Consider the following 13,891-nt stretch of genomic DNA (forward strand, 5'->3'; position numbering starts at 1 on the left):
TCCCATTTGATTTTTAGCTGCTGGCGTATGACACTGAATCTTTTTTACATTTATTATAAAAGCAATATTTGCTTGTTTAAAATATTTTGAAAACGTAGAACAGTGGAAAAATGTATCTCTCATGGTTCTGTCACTTTAACATGTCAACATATTCCTTTTATCTTTTTCCTATGTGTATACATTTAAAAAGCATAATTGTAATCATATTGTGTACAACTTTATGTCATAATTTTCTCCTAATATTATGAGAAACATTTCATATTAGGAAGTCATCTGAGGAAATATTTTCATGGCTCTCTATATTCCAGTGAGTGGGCTGACATTAGTTTAGTTGATCTCTAGTAATTTGACATTTTGTTTGAACAGAGTTATTTGCTTTCATAAATAATGTGCAGGTTCTTGCCTAATGCTTTTTCCATAGAGTGAATATCTTAAGATAGATTGTTAGAAAGCAAATTGCCCATGAAAGGGTGTATGTATTTTAAAGTCATCTCCAGAAGGTTGGACTGGTCATCACAGTGGCTGGTAGTTAGTGTGGCTGCGATTTTAACCCAGCTCATTTGCTCTCAAAGCCTGGGTATTTTGCTACTTAGCTTTGCTGCTGTGTTCTTTAATTAGAGGTGGCCAGTTCATGTTTTTGTCTCTTTTATCCACTAGTGTTTATAATTGTTTCATACCCATTTGCATAAGCTCTTTTTTTAAACTTAAAAGAATTATACAACACATATCAGGCCAGGCACGGTGACTCACGCCTGTAATCCCAGGACTTTGGGAGGCTGAGGTGGGCGATCACTTGAAGTCAGGAGTTCAAGACCAGCCTGGCCAATGTGGTGAAACCCCATCTCTACTAAAAATTCAGAAAAATTAGCCAGACGTGGTGGTGCATGCCTGTAATCCCAGCTACTCAGGAGGCTGAGGTGGGAGGATTGCTTGAACCCGGGAGGTGAAGGTTGCAGTGAGCTGAGATGTCGACACTGCACTCTAGCCTGGGTGACAGAGTGAGACTCCGCCTCAAAAAAAAAAAAAAAAAAAAAAAAAAGAAGACTAACATGACAAATATCAATTTATTACAGAATGCTTTAGAAATTACAAAAAGCCAAGAAAAAAAGAAAGGAAGGAAAAAGTACCTATAATCTCCTTGCCCAGGGTAACCATTTTAACGGTTGAGCATGTAGCTTTGTGGAATGTTTATTCCTGCATAAACATACAAATATATGTAGATAAATAAATAACATTCTACAAAATAGGATCGTTCTTTTTTTTTTTTCTTTAAAGAGACGAGGTCTTGCTTTGTTGCCCAGTGATCAAAGCTCACTGCAGCCTCCAACTCCTGGGCTCATATGATCCTCACGTTGGCCTCCCGGGTAGCTAGGACGACAGGTGTGCACCACCACACCTAGCTAACTTAAAAAAAAAAAAAAAGGTTTTTTTTTTTTCTTTTTTTTTTAGTAGCGATGGAGTTTTGCTGTATCACCCAGACTGGTCTCAGACTCCTGGCCTCAAACAATCCTGCCTTACTGTCCCAAAGCACTGGGTTTACAGGCATGAAACTAGAATCATTCTTACCAATATCATTGGCTATTTTCATTGAACAGCTTGACGTATTTCAATAAATAAACATCGAAATTATCACTCACAGCAGATGACTGACCTGTTGCTGGACATGGAGGCTATTTCTTTCTTTTTCTGCTGTGATGAAGAAGCTGCTGTGAATATTCTGTATATACAAATCGCTCACGGTGGAATTGCCAGCTTCCTTGACTCAGCATATGTTGACTGGGTTACTGGGTGTAAGCACTGCTGTAAGGTGGGGTGGAGCCCATCAGTGAACAAGACAAAAAATCCTTTCCCCGTGCCGCTGGCTGCCTTATGGGATAACGAAAAGAAAAACCAGAAACCGGTTAGTTACATGTAGTACGTTAGAAGGTGCTAAGGATACACATGTTTAAAAATGATAAACTGATCCCCTGAAAGCCGATGGCACTGGGCAGCTTGTCAGTTTGGTCTCTGCTGTACCTGGGCTCTGGCGAGTGCCTATTGGGGGTCAAACACAGTGTGTCTGCTCTCCCTGCTCACCCTGCTTGATGCTCTCCTCTGTCCTGGTCCAGATCATGGGCGAGACCTTAAAAGACCCCGTGATCAAGAGGTGCTGTGAAGCCCCAAACCGCCTCAGTGACCTACAGAATGTCAGCGAGGGCCTGGAGAAATGTCAGAAAAGCCTCAACGACTACTTAGATTCAAAGAGAAACGCCTTCCCGAGGTTCTTCTTCATTTCTGACGATGAGCTGCTCAGCATTCTGGGGAGCAGTGACCCACTCTGCGTCCAGGAGCACATGATCAAGGTCTGCCTTCTGGGTGGGCAGGGGCTCCCCGTGTAAGCCTTAGAACTGCCTTTGGTCCTCCCTGGTTCCCTTTGCCGTGAGGTTCAACCCAAAGGGTTAAGACTGAAATGTTGGCCGGGCACGGTGGCTCAAGCCTGTAATCCCAGCACTTTGGGAGGCTGAGACGGGCAGATCACGAGGTCAGGAGATGGAGACCATCCTGGCTAACACAGTGAAACCCCGTCTCTACTAAAAAATACAAAAAACTAGCCGGGCGAGGTGGCGGGCGCCTGTAGTCCCAGCTACTCGGGAGGCTGAGGCAGGAGAATGGTGTAAACCTGGGAGGCGAAGCTTGCAGTGAGCTGAGATCTGGCCACTGCACTCCAGCCTAGGCCACAGAGCGAGACTCCGTCTCAAAAAAAAAGACTGAAATGTTGCTAGAGTTGGGTTTTTGGTTTGTTTTCTGAGATAGGGTCTGGCTCTGTTGCCCAGGCTGGAGTGCGGTGGTGCAATTCGTGGCTCACTGCAGCCTCGAGCTCCCCGACTCAAGTGATCTGCCACCTCAGCTTCCTGAGTCGCTGGGACCACAAGTGTACACCACCATGCCTGGCTATTTTTTATATATTTTTGGGAGAGATGGGGTCTCATTATGTTGCCCAGGCTGGTCCCTAACTCCTGAGCTCAAGCGATCCTCCCACCTCAGCCTCCCAAAGTGCTGGGATTGCAGGTGTGAGCCACCGCACTCAGCCCTGGAGTTTTAATTTGAAATGTAAGTCTGATGATATTCACTCAGTCTGAAATCACACCAGATTCAGCTCTTTTTCCACAGTCCAAAACCTTTCCTTTTATAAACTAAAAAAAGTTAAAAATAAAAAATACAGAAATATACAAAGACTAATATATTAAACAGAGAGGCATTAGAGGATAGTAGTTTTGCACATGGACTCTAGAACCAGATGGCTGGGGTTCAAATCTTTGCTCTATTCTGAGTTTCTGTGTGACCTTCGGCAAGGTACTTGATCTCTCTGGACATCAGTTTCCTCATCTGTGAACGGACATAACCCCAGTAGTTACCTGTTTCGGTGAAGCTGCTATAAAGATGGAATGAGTCACTATTTATAAAGCACTTTGAACAGCGCCTGCTTTGCAATGTTGGCTAAACAACCCTCTCCACTACCCAGAATTGGCACGTGTTACCATTTAGTCATATTTGGTTTGTCTCTTTTTTTTGTAAAGTTGTACAAATTTGCAATACTCTTTGTCCTCATCCCCATTCATACTTCCTCTACTTTCTTTCTTTTTTTTTTTTTTTGAGATGGAGTCTCACTGTGTCACCCAGGCTGGAGTGCAGTGGAGTGATCTCAGCTCACTGCAACTTCCACCTCCCAGGTTCACGCCATTCTCCTGCCTCAGCCTCCGGAATAGCTGGGACTACAGGCGCCAGCCACTGTCATGAATTTGTTATGATTCCTTCCAGACCATAATTTCATACTTTTTAAATAAATGTATATGTATCCATGAACCATTTCTGGAATGGCAGGAAACAACAGAGAAAACTGTCCCTTGTGATGGAGAACAGAGGCTGACCAGACATGATCTTTGGCCTGCTAATCAAAGCTCTTTATCTAGGGTCAGCCCGGGCAGGGGCTCTGAGCCTCGGCACTGCTGGCATTTGGGGCTGGATGACTCTTTGCCGTGGGTGCTGTCCTGTACATTACAGGATATTATGTAGCATCCCTGATCGCAACCTACTAGATGCCAGTAGCACCCCCTCCCTAGTTATGACAACCAGAAACATCTCCAGACATTGCCAATGTCCCCTGGTGGCAAAATCATCCCCGGTTGAGAATCAGTATTGCAGGGTAATTCCTCCATTCCAAATTAACAGAGCACTTAGGAACAAGTGCTTTCTTCTATACTTTCCCTTTAATTAATGCTGACTTCCTTCTTAAAGTAAAATTCATATTTTTGACTGCATGTTTTTCCTTTCTCAAAGGGGAGTCTTATACAGTATTCTGTTTCTTTCTTTTTTTTTTTTTTTTTTTGAGATGGGGCCTTGCTTTGTTGCCCAGCCTAGAGTCAGTGGTGTGATCACAGCTCATTGCAGCCTCTACCTCCTGGGCTCAAGCAGTCCTCCTGCCTCAGCCTCCTAAAGTGGTGGGATTACAGGCATGAGCTATTGTGCCTGGCCTTCTGCTTCCACTTTTGTAAACAAGTCTTTTACTGTTACAGAAAAATACAGTATCAGGAATACTCCATTTACTGTTTGTCTCTTTTGGAGACCTCTGATTTTATTTTTTAAAGTCTGTTTGTTGCCTTCCTCTCCTCTCTGATTTGCAAGTGCCTTGTATTATATGGTGGGCCCTAAAGGACCCATTGTCCTAAATGTTATTCTGATTAATAACAATGATAATAGTCAGCAAATGCCACGTGTTTAACAGTGTGCTGGCATTCGACTTACATTGTTTCATTTGGTTCTCCCAAGCCCACCTTGGTAAATGCCATGATTATGTTTATTCCAGGCAGAGAGAGGAGGAGCAACTCACCCATAGTTGCTCAACTGGATAGTGGGGAAGCTGGGATTCCACCACAGGCCTCTGTTCCCCAGCCTGGGGTGTTAATTAATCACCCTTCCGCCTCCTCCACATTCCACTGGCTCCTATGTCCAGATATCTCCCCATTCCAGCAGGGTTAGGGACAGAGTCTGTCTTCTTTTTCTTTCTATTTTCAATCCTCCACAGATCTTTGCACAGTGCAGAGTAAATGAAAGTCCCCAGTAAGTGTCTTTCGGATGACCACACAGGTGGGTGAGTGACATCCATCTTGCCTGTGATCTCGGCTCAATGGTTGCCATTGCTTGCATCGTGGCAGCTCTGCTGGATGAAGCACTGCTGGCTGGTCTTTGATTCCAGAACTCAGTGCAGGTCTTACAGGGCCGCCTCTCCCTGTTTTGCAGATGTACGACAACATAGCATCGCTGCGGTTTAACGACGGCGATAGTGGAGAAAAACTGGTGTCCGCGATGATTTCAGCAGAAGGAGAAGTCATGGAGCTTCGGAAGATCGTGCGGGCCGAAGGGCGCGTGGAGGACTGGATGACGGCAGTTTTGAATGAAATGAGAAGAACTAACAGACTAATTACCAAAGAGGCTATTTTTAGATACTGTGAAGACAGAAGCAGGCAAGTCTGTGAATGTGAACGTGCATTGCTCTATCCTATTCATAGTCATAATGGATTAATTTTAAGGGCTTGGAGTAGATTGACTGACATTCCAAATGAGGTTTTATTATTTTGCAATAGGTAATTAGTGGACAGATAGATGTCTTTATTTTTATTTTTTTGAGACAGGGTCTTGCTCTGTCACCCAGGCTGGAGTGAAGTGGCACAATGGCTCACTGCAGCCTTGACCTCCCGGGTTCAAGAGATCCTCCCACCTCAGCCTTCAGTGTAGCTGGGACTACCAGGCATGGGAATTACCACGCCTGGCTAATTTTGTACTTTTTTGTAGAGAGGGAGTCTCACTGTGTCGCCCAGGCTGGTCTCAAACTCCTGGGCTCAAGTGATCCTCCCACCTTGGCCTCCCGAAGTGCTGGGATTACAGGTATGAACCACTGCACCTGGGCAAGCTAGCAGTCTTTAGTATATGTGCTGCCGCAGCGAGCTCAAGATAGCAGTCTTCAAATGATCACACCGAGCAGTACTCTGAAAGTGTGCCCCCTGGTGGCAGCACAGGGCCCCTGCGACTGTTAGAAATGCTGATTCTTGGGTCTTAGCTTGCACCTGTGCATCAGACCTCTGGGGGTGGGGCCTGAGGAGTTGTGTTTTTGCAAGCTCCCAGGGGATTCCCAGCACCCTTAGCATGTGACCTGCTGACTTAGTGAACCACCAGAAACGAGGTGTTTAGTAGGATTATGTGTATGTAACGTTTCTAAAATATTTACTGAATTTCTACTGCATAGAAAGATTTTTGTGGCTAAAGAGGCTTCAGGATATCATGCTGAGTCCTGCCTGCTCCTAGCAGCTGAGTGCAGTTCAACTAGAAATACAGAAAGCCTCTTTGGCTAACTTGTTCTGTTAGATTGAGACAGGATCTCCCTTAAAGTTGGAGTGTATTTGGCAGGGCCTTGATGCAGACATAAAATCTTCCTTGTTATTATGAGAACACCATCCTCTTGATTTTGCACACTGCCTTTTTGATTTTGCAAAATGCAAACATCTACTTAAAAAATTATCAGAGAACAGCATAATATTTATTTGACTATGATCCTGCTGTTTCTGAGGTACTGAGGCATATAAAGAGTTTGTTTGTATCTTTATGTAGATATGTTCAGTGGTATGCTAGTAAACTGAATGTCTGGGAAAAATTTTTTAAAGCTTTGATTTAAAGTATTTGCCAGTTTCCATGGTGCAAATATTCCTGTCATGGCTGATTTCAAAGCTCAGTGAAATAACAGTAAGTGGTTTAACAACCAGCTTGCAGAATTCCTGAGTATTTGACAGTTAGTCTTGCGAGTTGTTAGGAGGTGGCCCTAGCATTCATTTAACCAATAGTTCTTCAACCCCTGCTCTGGGCTATTCACTATGCTAGATGCTATTTCAAAACCAAACTAGACAGAAGTCTCTGCCTTCTGTATGTATGAATCGCTGAATGTTTTAAAGTCTCTTTCATGCTCCAAAATACTATGAATTTTATGTCAGCATAAGTTGATTTTATTTGCATGATAGCTACCACTTTGCTAGGGCATTGCTACGTTTGGCAGTTCTTAGTTGGTGGAAAAGAGTAAGGGAATTCAGCCTGATGGACTGAAAAAGATATTTTTCTCATCCCAATGCGCCTTTGAGCACATGAACTTGTTGCTTCCAACAGGGAGAATAGTTGACATGAGCATGTTGATTTATTTGAGCTGATACGTGTGGCATCACTGAGAAGTTAAGGCCAGCTGTATCTAGTCCCAGGAAACACCAGTGTCCTGGGATTTCTTAGCTTTGCCCTGGTCATTTAATCTTCTCTGATCCTGCGGCCTCAGCTGCCACCTCTCCCTGTTTCTGATTCTAGGTTTGTCACGTTCTTTGCAAGGCCAGTCTTTGCTCGTCGTTTCAGTGTCATCCTCTGGGCGTTCGTAATCTTTGTTGTCTCTCTCCTGATGTGTAGGGATCATGGATATAAGTAATCTTTAGGTTTTAGCTGCACCGCAGAATTTTAAAATAAGACAACAAAGGTCAATGTTCTTTTTATTGCTTTTCCTACCTATTTATTTATTTATTTATTTATTTATTTATTGAGACAGAGTCACGCTCTGTCACCCAGCCTGGAGTGCAATAGCGCGATCTCAGCTTACTGTAACCTCCGCCTCCCAGGTTCAAGCGATTCTTCTGCCTCAGACTCCCGAGTAGTTGGGATTACAGGCGCCCACCACCACACCTGGCTAACTTTTGTATTTTTAGTACAGACCGGGTTTTGCCATGTTGGTCAGGCTGGTCTTGAACTTGTGACCTCAGGTGATCCACCAGTCTCGGCCTCCCAAAGTGCTGGGATTATAGGTGTGAGCCACCGCGCCCGGCCTCATACTCTCTTAAATTTATTTTGCCATTAACTGTAGGTCATCAAGATAATAACTATAGTAACCCGAAGTCACTTTTCCAGTATTGGCATTGTATTAGTCTGTTTTCACACTGCTATACAGAAATACCCAAGACTGGGTAATTTATAAAGAAAAGGGTTTAATTGACTCACAGTTACGCATGGCTGGGGAGGCCTCAGGAAACTTACAGTTACGGCAGAAGGCAAAGGCAAAGCAAGTACCTTTTTCACGTGGTGGTGGCAAGAAAGAGAGAGAAGGAGGAACTAACAACCACTTATAAAACCATCAGATCTCATGAGAACTCACTCTGTATCGTGAGAACAGCATGAGGGAAACCGCCCCCATGATCCAATCACCTCCCACCAGGTCCCTCCCTCAACAGCTGGGAGTTATGGGGATTACAATTGGAGTTGCGACTTGGGTGGGGACACGGAGCCCAACCATATTAGGCATTTACAGCTCTGAGTCCATTATTTCTTAAGTGCAGTTTAGAAAAAAAGCTTTGCCTAAATGTGTTTCAAGGCAATCACAAGCTATGTAAGTTAGTGCCTTGGTAGAGGAAATCCAAACATATGAAAAGAGGAGAAACCCCGCAACTCAGCAGGATCTGTACATTACGGGAGGATGAGGTGTTTCGTTTCACCTTTCAGACTGGCAAAAATTCAAAAGCATGATACAGCCTGGCCTGCAAACCTGGGCAGTGTGGTCAGAGACTATGAAATTCTTTGTTGGAATTTTAATTTTCTTTCTTGAGGTAGGGTCTTACTCTGTTGCCCTGGCCACAGTACAGTGGTGTGAGCTCAGCTCACTGAAGCCCTGAGCTCCTGGGTTCAAGCAATCCTCCCACCTCAGCCTCCTGAATAGGGGGGACTACAGGCATGTGCCACCACATCTGGCTAATTTTTGTATTTTTGGTAGAGACAAGGTTTCACTGTGTTGCCCAGGCTGGTCTCAAACTCCTGAGCTCAAGCAATCTGCCGCAGCTGGGCCTCCCATAATGCTGGGATTACAGGTATGAGCCACCATGCCCAGCCTGGAATGTGTTTTTACTTCTTACAATAAACCCCAAATACTAAGTAAGTTTGAAAACCTTAATCAAATATTTTATTTTATTTTATTTTATTTTATTTTGTTAGAGACAGGGCCTTGCTCTGTCACTCAGGTTGGAGTACAGTACACAATTGTAGTTTGCTGCAGCCTCCAACTCCTGGGCTCCAGTGCCCCTGGAGTAGCTGGGACTACAGGTGTGCGCCATCATGCCTGGGTAGTTTTTAATTTATTTTTTGTAGAGACAGGGTTTTGCTATGTTGCCCAGGCTGGTCTTGAACTCCTGGCTTCAAGTGATCCTCCACCTTGGCTTCCCAAAGTGTTGGGATTATAGGCGTGAGCCACCATGACTGGCCCAAAACATTGAAAAAGTGATCTGGCAACTTTCTTTTCCTTTTCTTTTCTTTTCTTTCTTTTTTTTTTTGAGATGGAGTCTTGCTGTGTCACCAGGCTAGAGTGCAGTGGTGTGGTCTTGGCTCACTGCAACCTCTGCCTCCTAGGTTCAAGCGATTCTCCTGCCTCAGCCTCCCAAGTAGCTGGGATTACAGGCACATGCCACCATGCCTAATTTTCGTATTTTTTTTTAAGTAGAGATGGGGTTTCACCATGTTGGCCAGGCTGGTCTTGAACTGGTGATCCGCCTGCCTTGGCCTCCCAAAGTGCTGGGATTACAGGTGTGAGCCACCACACCCGGCCATGATCTGGCATCTTTCTATGCAGTCAGGTACCTGCAACATTTTTTGTGGCGAGAGGCACCCTTGGCCTGGAATTTTACTACCTAGTCAGAGATAGGTAACATCTTACTCCTACCTAAGTCTTACTCCTCTGACTTAGGTAAACAAATGCAGGTACTTGCTTACCTGAAGCCTTTACTTTGCCCTTCCTATTCCAGATCAAAGAAATAAATTCCTGAAGGGACTGTTTTGGGTACCAGTCCCCAGATCGATCAGAGCCTCTTACACGTGTGCGTTCTCTGCAGAGTCGACTGGATGCTCCTGTACCAAGGCATGGTGGTGCTGGCCGCCAGCCAGGTGTGGTGGACCTGGGAGGTGGAAGACGTCTTCCACAAAGTGCAAAAAGGGGAGAAGCAGGCCATGAAGAACTACGGCAGGAAAATGCACCGACAGATCGATGAGTTGGTAACGCGCATCACCATGCCCCTGAGCAAAAACGACAGGAAAAAATACAACACTGTTCTCATCATTGACGTGCATGCCAGAGACATAGTTGATTCTTTCATAAGAGGCAGGTGAGCATTTTCCGGGGGCACTGGCATTTCAAAAGGGACCCTTCGTGGTCCTCTGGTCTGTCTCAATGGTTTCCACTTCCTCCTCCACCTTTCTTGTGGTCCAGCATCCTGGAGGCCCGAGAGTTTGAATGGGAAAGTCAGTTGCGGTTTTATTGGGACCGGGAGCCGGACGAGCTGAACATCCGCCAGTGCACAGGAACCTTTGGCTACGGATACGAGTACATGGGTCTGAACGGCAGGCTGGTCATCACGCCCCTCACTGACCGGATTTACCTGACGCTCACCCAGGTGACTGTCGGCCTGGCGCTTGTGGTTACCACTTACCTTGGGGTGGGGCACTTTCTCTAAGCTTGAGGCACGATGACTGCAGTGATTGAAATAGCAGGGGAGATCGTTGCTTTAAAATCTGGAAAAGCTTTTCTATTCGGGATGTGACCCGATTGTCACCATTTGGGATTGGGATGTAAGTGTGGCCATGCTTAGCCACTGCTATACTGGCCCCTAGGTAATGGTGTGTCAGGCTGTATCAGTAGAGGCCAATGGGAAAATGCAGAAATGTCAAAGATGGTGACTGTTAGGGCAGGTGTGATGTGGTTTTGCACGTCTTGTGACAGCTTTTATTCCAGAATATATCTGTTCCAGTGAACAGCCTTGGATGGTAGAGATAGCGTCTCCCTCCAGGACAGAAGGTAAACTTGTTTGCTGTACAGGAAATGAAGGTAACACATCCATCCAGGCAGAGTTTGGGCAGGTTGGCAAGTAACCCCCAAGACTGTTTGTCAGATGCTTGCTAGTTTTCTTTTTTTCTTTTTATAAATTAGAGATGAGGTCTCGATATGTTGCCCAGGCTTGCCTTGAACTCCTGGCCTCAGGTGATCCTCCCACCTTGGCCTCCCGAGTAGCTAGGACTATAGCACGCACCGCTGCACCTGGCTAGATTGGTGGTCTCTTAGGCTCACATTTTCTCAGCTGAGACTCATACCCGCTGTGGGTGTGGCATGCACCTGGGCCCGTCTCCTCATCACCCCATGGGATTTTGGGGGACAGGGATAAAGGGAATGAGTGAGAACAGGAAGCCCATGCTGCCTCCTGTGCTGTGGGTGATAAAGTCCTTTGTTTTTGAGAAAGAGAGTGTCATCTTATCTGTATTGGTTAGGGTTCTCCAGAGAAATAGTACCAGCAGGACATAGCTAGCTGTTTTTCTGTCTATCTATCTGTCTGTCTGTCTGTCTGTCTCTCTGTCTATCGATCTGTCTCTATCTATCTATCTATCTATCTATCTATCTATCTATCTATATCTATGTATCTATCTTATCCATCCATCCATCCATCCATCCATCCATCCATCCATCCATCCATCCATGTATCTATCTATCCATCCACCCATGTATCTATCTATCCATCCATTCTATCTATCTATCTATCTATCTATCTATCTATCTATCTATCTATCTATCTATCTACTCTCTGTCTGTCTCTACCCATCCATCATTCCTATCTATCATCTATTTTATCTATCCATCCATCCATCCATCCATCCATATATCTATCCATCCATCCTGTCTGTCTGTCTGTCTGTCTGTCTGTCTGTCTGTCTGTCTATCTATCTATCTATCTATCTATCTATCTATCTATCTATCTATCTATCTATATCTATCTATCTATCTATCTATCTATCTATCTATCTATCTATCTATCTATCTATCTTCTCTCTCTGTCTCTACCCATCCATCATCCCTATCTATCGTCTATTTTATCTATCTATCATCTATTATTTCTATCTATCTATCTATCTATCTATCTATCTATCTATCTATCTATCTTCTCTCTCTGTCTCTACCCATCCATCATCCCTATCTATCATCTATTTTATCTATCATCTATTCTTTCTTTCTTTCTATCTATCTATCTATCTATCTGTCTGTCTGTCTATCTATCCATCCATCCATCCATCCATCCATCCATCCATCCATCCATCCATCCGGATATTTAGGAAGAGATTTATTATGAGGCATTGACTCATGTGATGACAGGGTCTGATTACTCTCACAATCTGCCATCTGCAAGCTGGAGAACCAGGAAAGCCAGTAGCGTTTGAAGTTCTACCAGTGAGAGAGCCCATAGTGTAGATTCCTGTCTGGGTCTGAAGGCCTGAGAACCCGAAGTGCCAAGGGTAGAAGCCCAGTGCCCTGGTTCAAGCAGTCAGGCAGCACCAATGTAACCTCCCTCCATCCTTCTGTTCTGTTCGGTCTTCAACGGATTAGATGAGGCCCACCCACTTTGGGGAGGGTCATCTGCTTTCCTCTTCCTGAAACACACTCATGGGCACTCCCAGAAATAGTGTTTAGCCAGCTACCTGGGCATCTTGTGGCCCAGTCAAGTTGACACATGAAAGCAACCACCACATTTTTTCTCTATTCTGCACCTGTAGTCACAGTGATGAATTTGGAAATGACACCCACTTCCTTCTGTGCACCAGAAAACATATGTTTTGCATTTGGCTTATAACAGGCACTGTCTATGTATCTGGGTGGGGCCCCTGCTGGCCCAGCAGGTACCGGCAAAACCGAGACCACCAAGGACCTGGCGAAAGCCTTGGGTTTGCTCTGCGTTGTCACCAACTGTGGCGAAGGCATGGATTACAAGGTAAGGCCTTGCTGTCACCTTTGGTACTGGCTCATTAGGTAGAGAGCTTAAAGCAGGACATGGCATTTCACCTCCTAGTCTTCTGTGAAGTGACATGACGTCAGCGGGAAGAAGCTAGGAGGAAACCTTCCGCCACCACAGCCCCAGAACCCAAGTGTGTCTGCTTGACGATCCTGCTTCGCTAGCAGGAAGTAGAGCAAGAGTCCCGGATTCACTAGCCTAGGAGGGTCAGGTAGATGATGTACGTGAGTAAAGCGGCCAGCAGACCATTGAATAGAGAGTGGTGGGATCTGTGGCTAACTGCAGAGCAAAACTCCATCTGAAGAGGGCGCCACTGTCCAACTCTGGTTCATAATCACCATTTGGGAAAGTGGACCCAGCATTGCTACATTTTCCAACATTTCAAGAGAAGAGAAGACAAATGGAGTTTTACACAAAAATCTGGATTTGTAAAATCCCAAGTAGGAGCCAGTCCATGAGGGGCCTTGGAAGTCCTGCCAGAAAAATCCACTAGTCAGGTGGCTGGTCGCCTGCTTCTCTGCCAATCGGCGATCTCATGGTTTGCTTTAATTTAGAAAATATATCCATAAATGCATTGTTTGCAGTTTTAAAGATGAAAATTGTCCTTGTCCTGACATGTCTTTCTTCCTAGGCCGTGGGGAAGATTTTCTCTGGCCTGGCCCAGTGCGGGGCTTGGGGCTGCTTTGATGAGTTTAATCGAATCGATGCTTCTGTGCTCTCCGTGATCTCCTCTCAGATCCAGACGATCCGAAACGCTCTGATCCATCAGTTAACCACATTCCAGGTGAGACGTGCGAAGCCCCCGGGACCATGTCCCCAGGATGGAAGCTTGCCATACTACCTCTGAAACACCAGATGGTGGGCCGTTGTCACTCTAGACCAGGCTTCCTGTAGAAGATCTGTTGGCTTTTCCAATTGAGATGATTGGGTTTCCAAAATTATCATCATTGATGATAGAAGGTTTGTAACAGTCCAAGGACTTCACACTGACTCCAGACATAGAACTAATAGTTACGAATGGGGGT

The 13,891-nt window shown here is 45.1% G+C and overlaps 1 protein-coding gene across 1 annotated transcript in view; it reads left to right on the plus strand.

Moving 5' to 3' along the window:
* The window catches only part of DNAH10 (dynein axonemal heavy chain 10), a 176,708-nt gene that overhangs the window by 75,899 nt on the left and 86,918 nt on the right, over nucleotides 1–13,891 (plus strand). Inside the window, exons 29-34 of the mRNA XM_045366751.3 lie at nucleotides 2,109–2,342; nucleotides 5,278–5,501; nucleotides 9,930–10,199; nucleotides 10,304–10,487; nucleotides 12,711–12,845; nucleotides 13,498–13,650. Of these exons, the coding sequence (XP_045222686.2) occupies nucleotides 2,109–2,342; nucleotides 5,278–5,501; nucleotides 9,930–10,199; nucleotides 10,304–10,487; nucleotides 12,711–12,845; nucleotides 13,498–13,650 (1,200 nt within the window). The remainder of the gene's footprint in view (nucleotides 1–2,108; nucleotides 2,343–5,277; nucleotides 5,502–9,929; nucleotides 10,200–10,303; nucleotides 10,488–12,710; nucleotides 12,846–13,497; nucleotides 13,651–13,891) is intronic.

This window comes from Macaca fascicularis, chromosome 11 (genome assembly GCF_037993035.2).
Source record: "Macaca fascicularis isolate 582-1 chromosome 11, T2T-MFA8v1.1".
Lineage (NCBI taxonomy): Eukaryota > Metazoa > Chordata > Mammalia > Primates > Cercopithecidae > Macaca > Macaca fascicularis.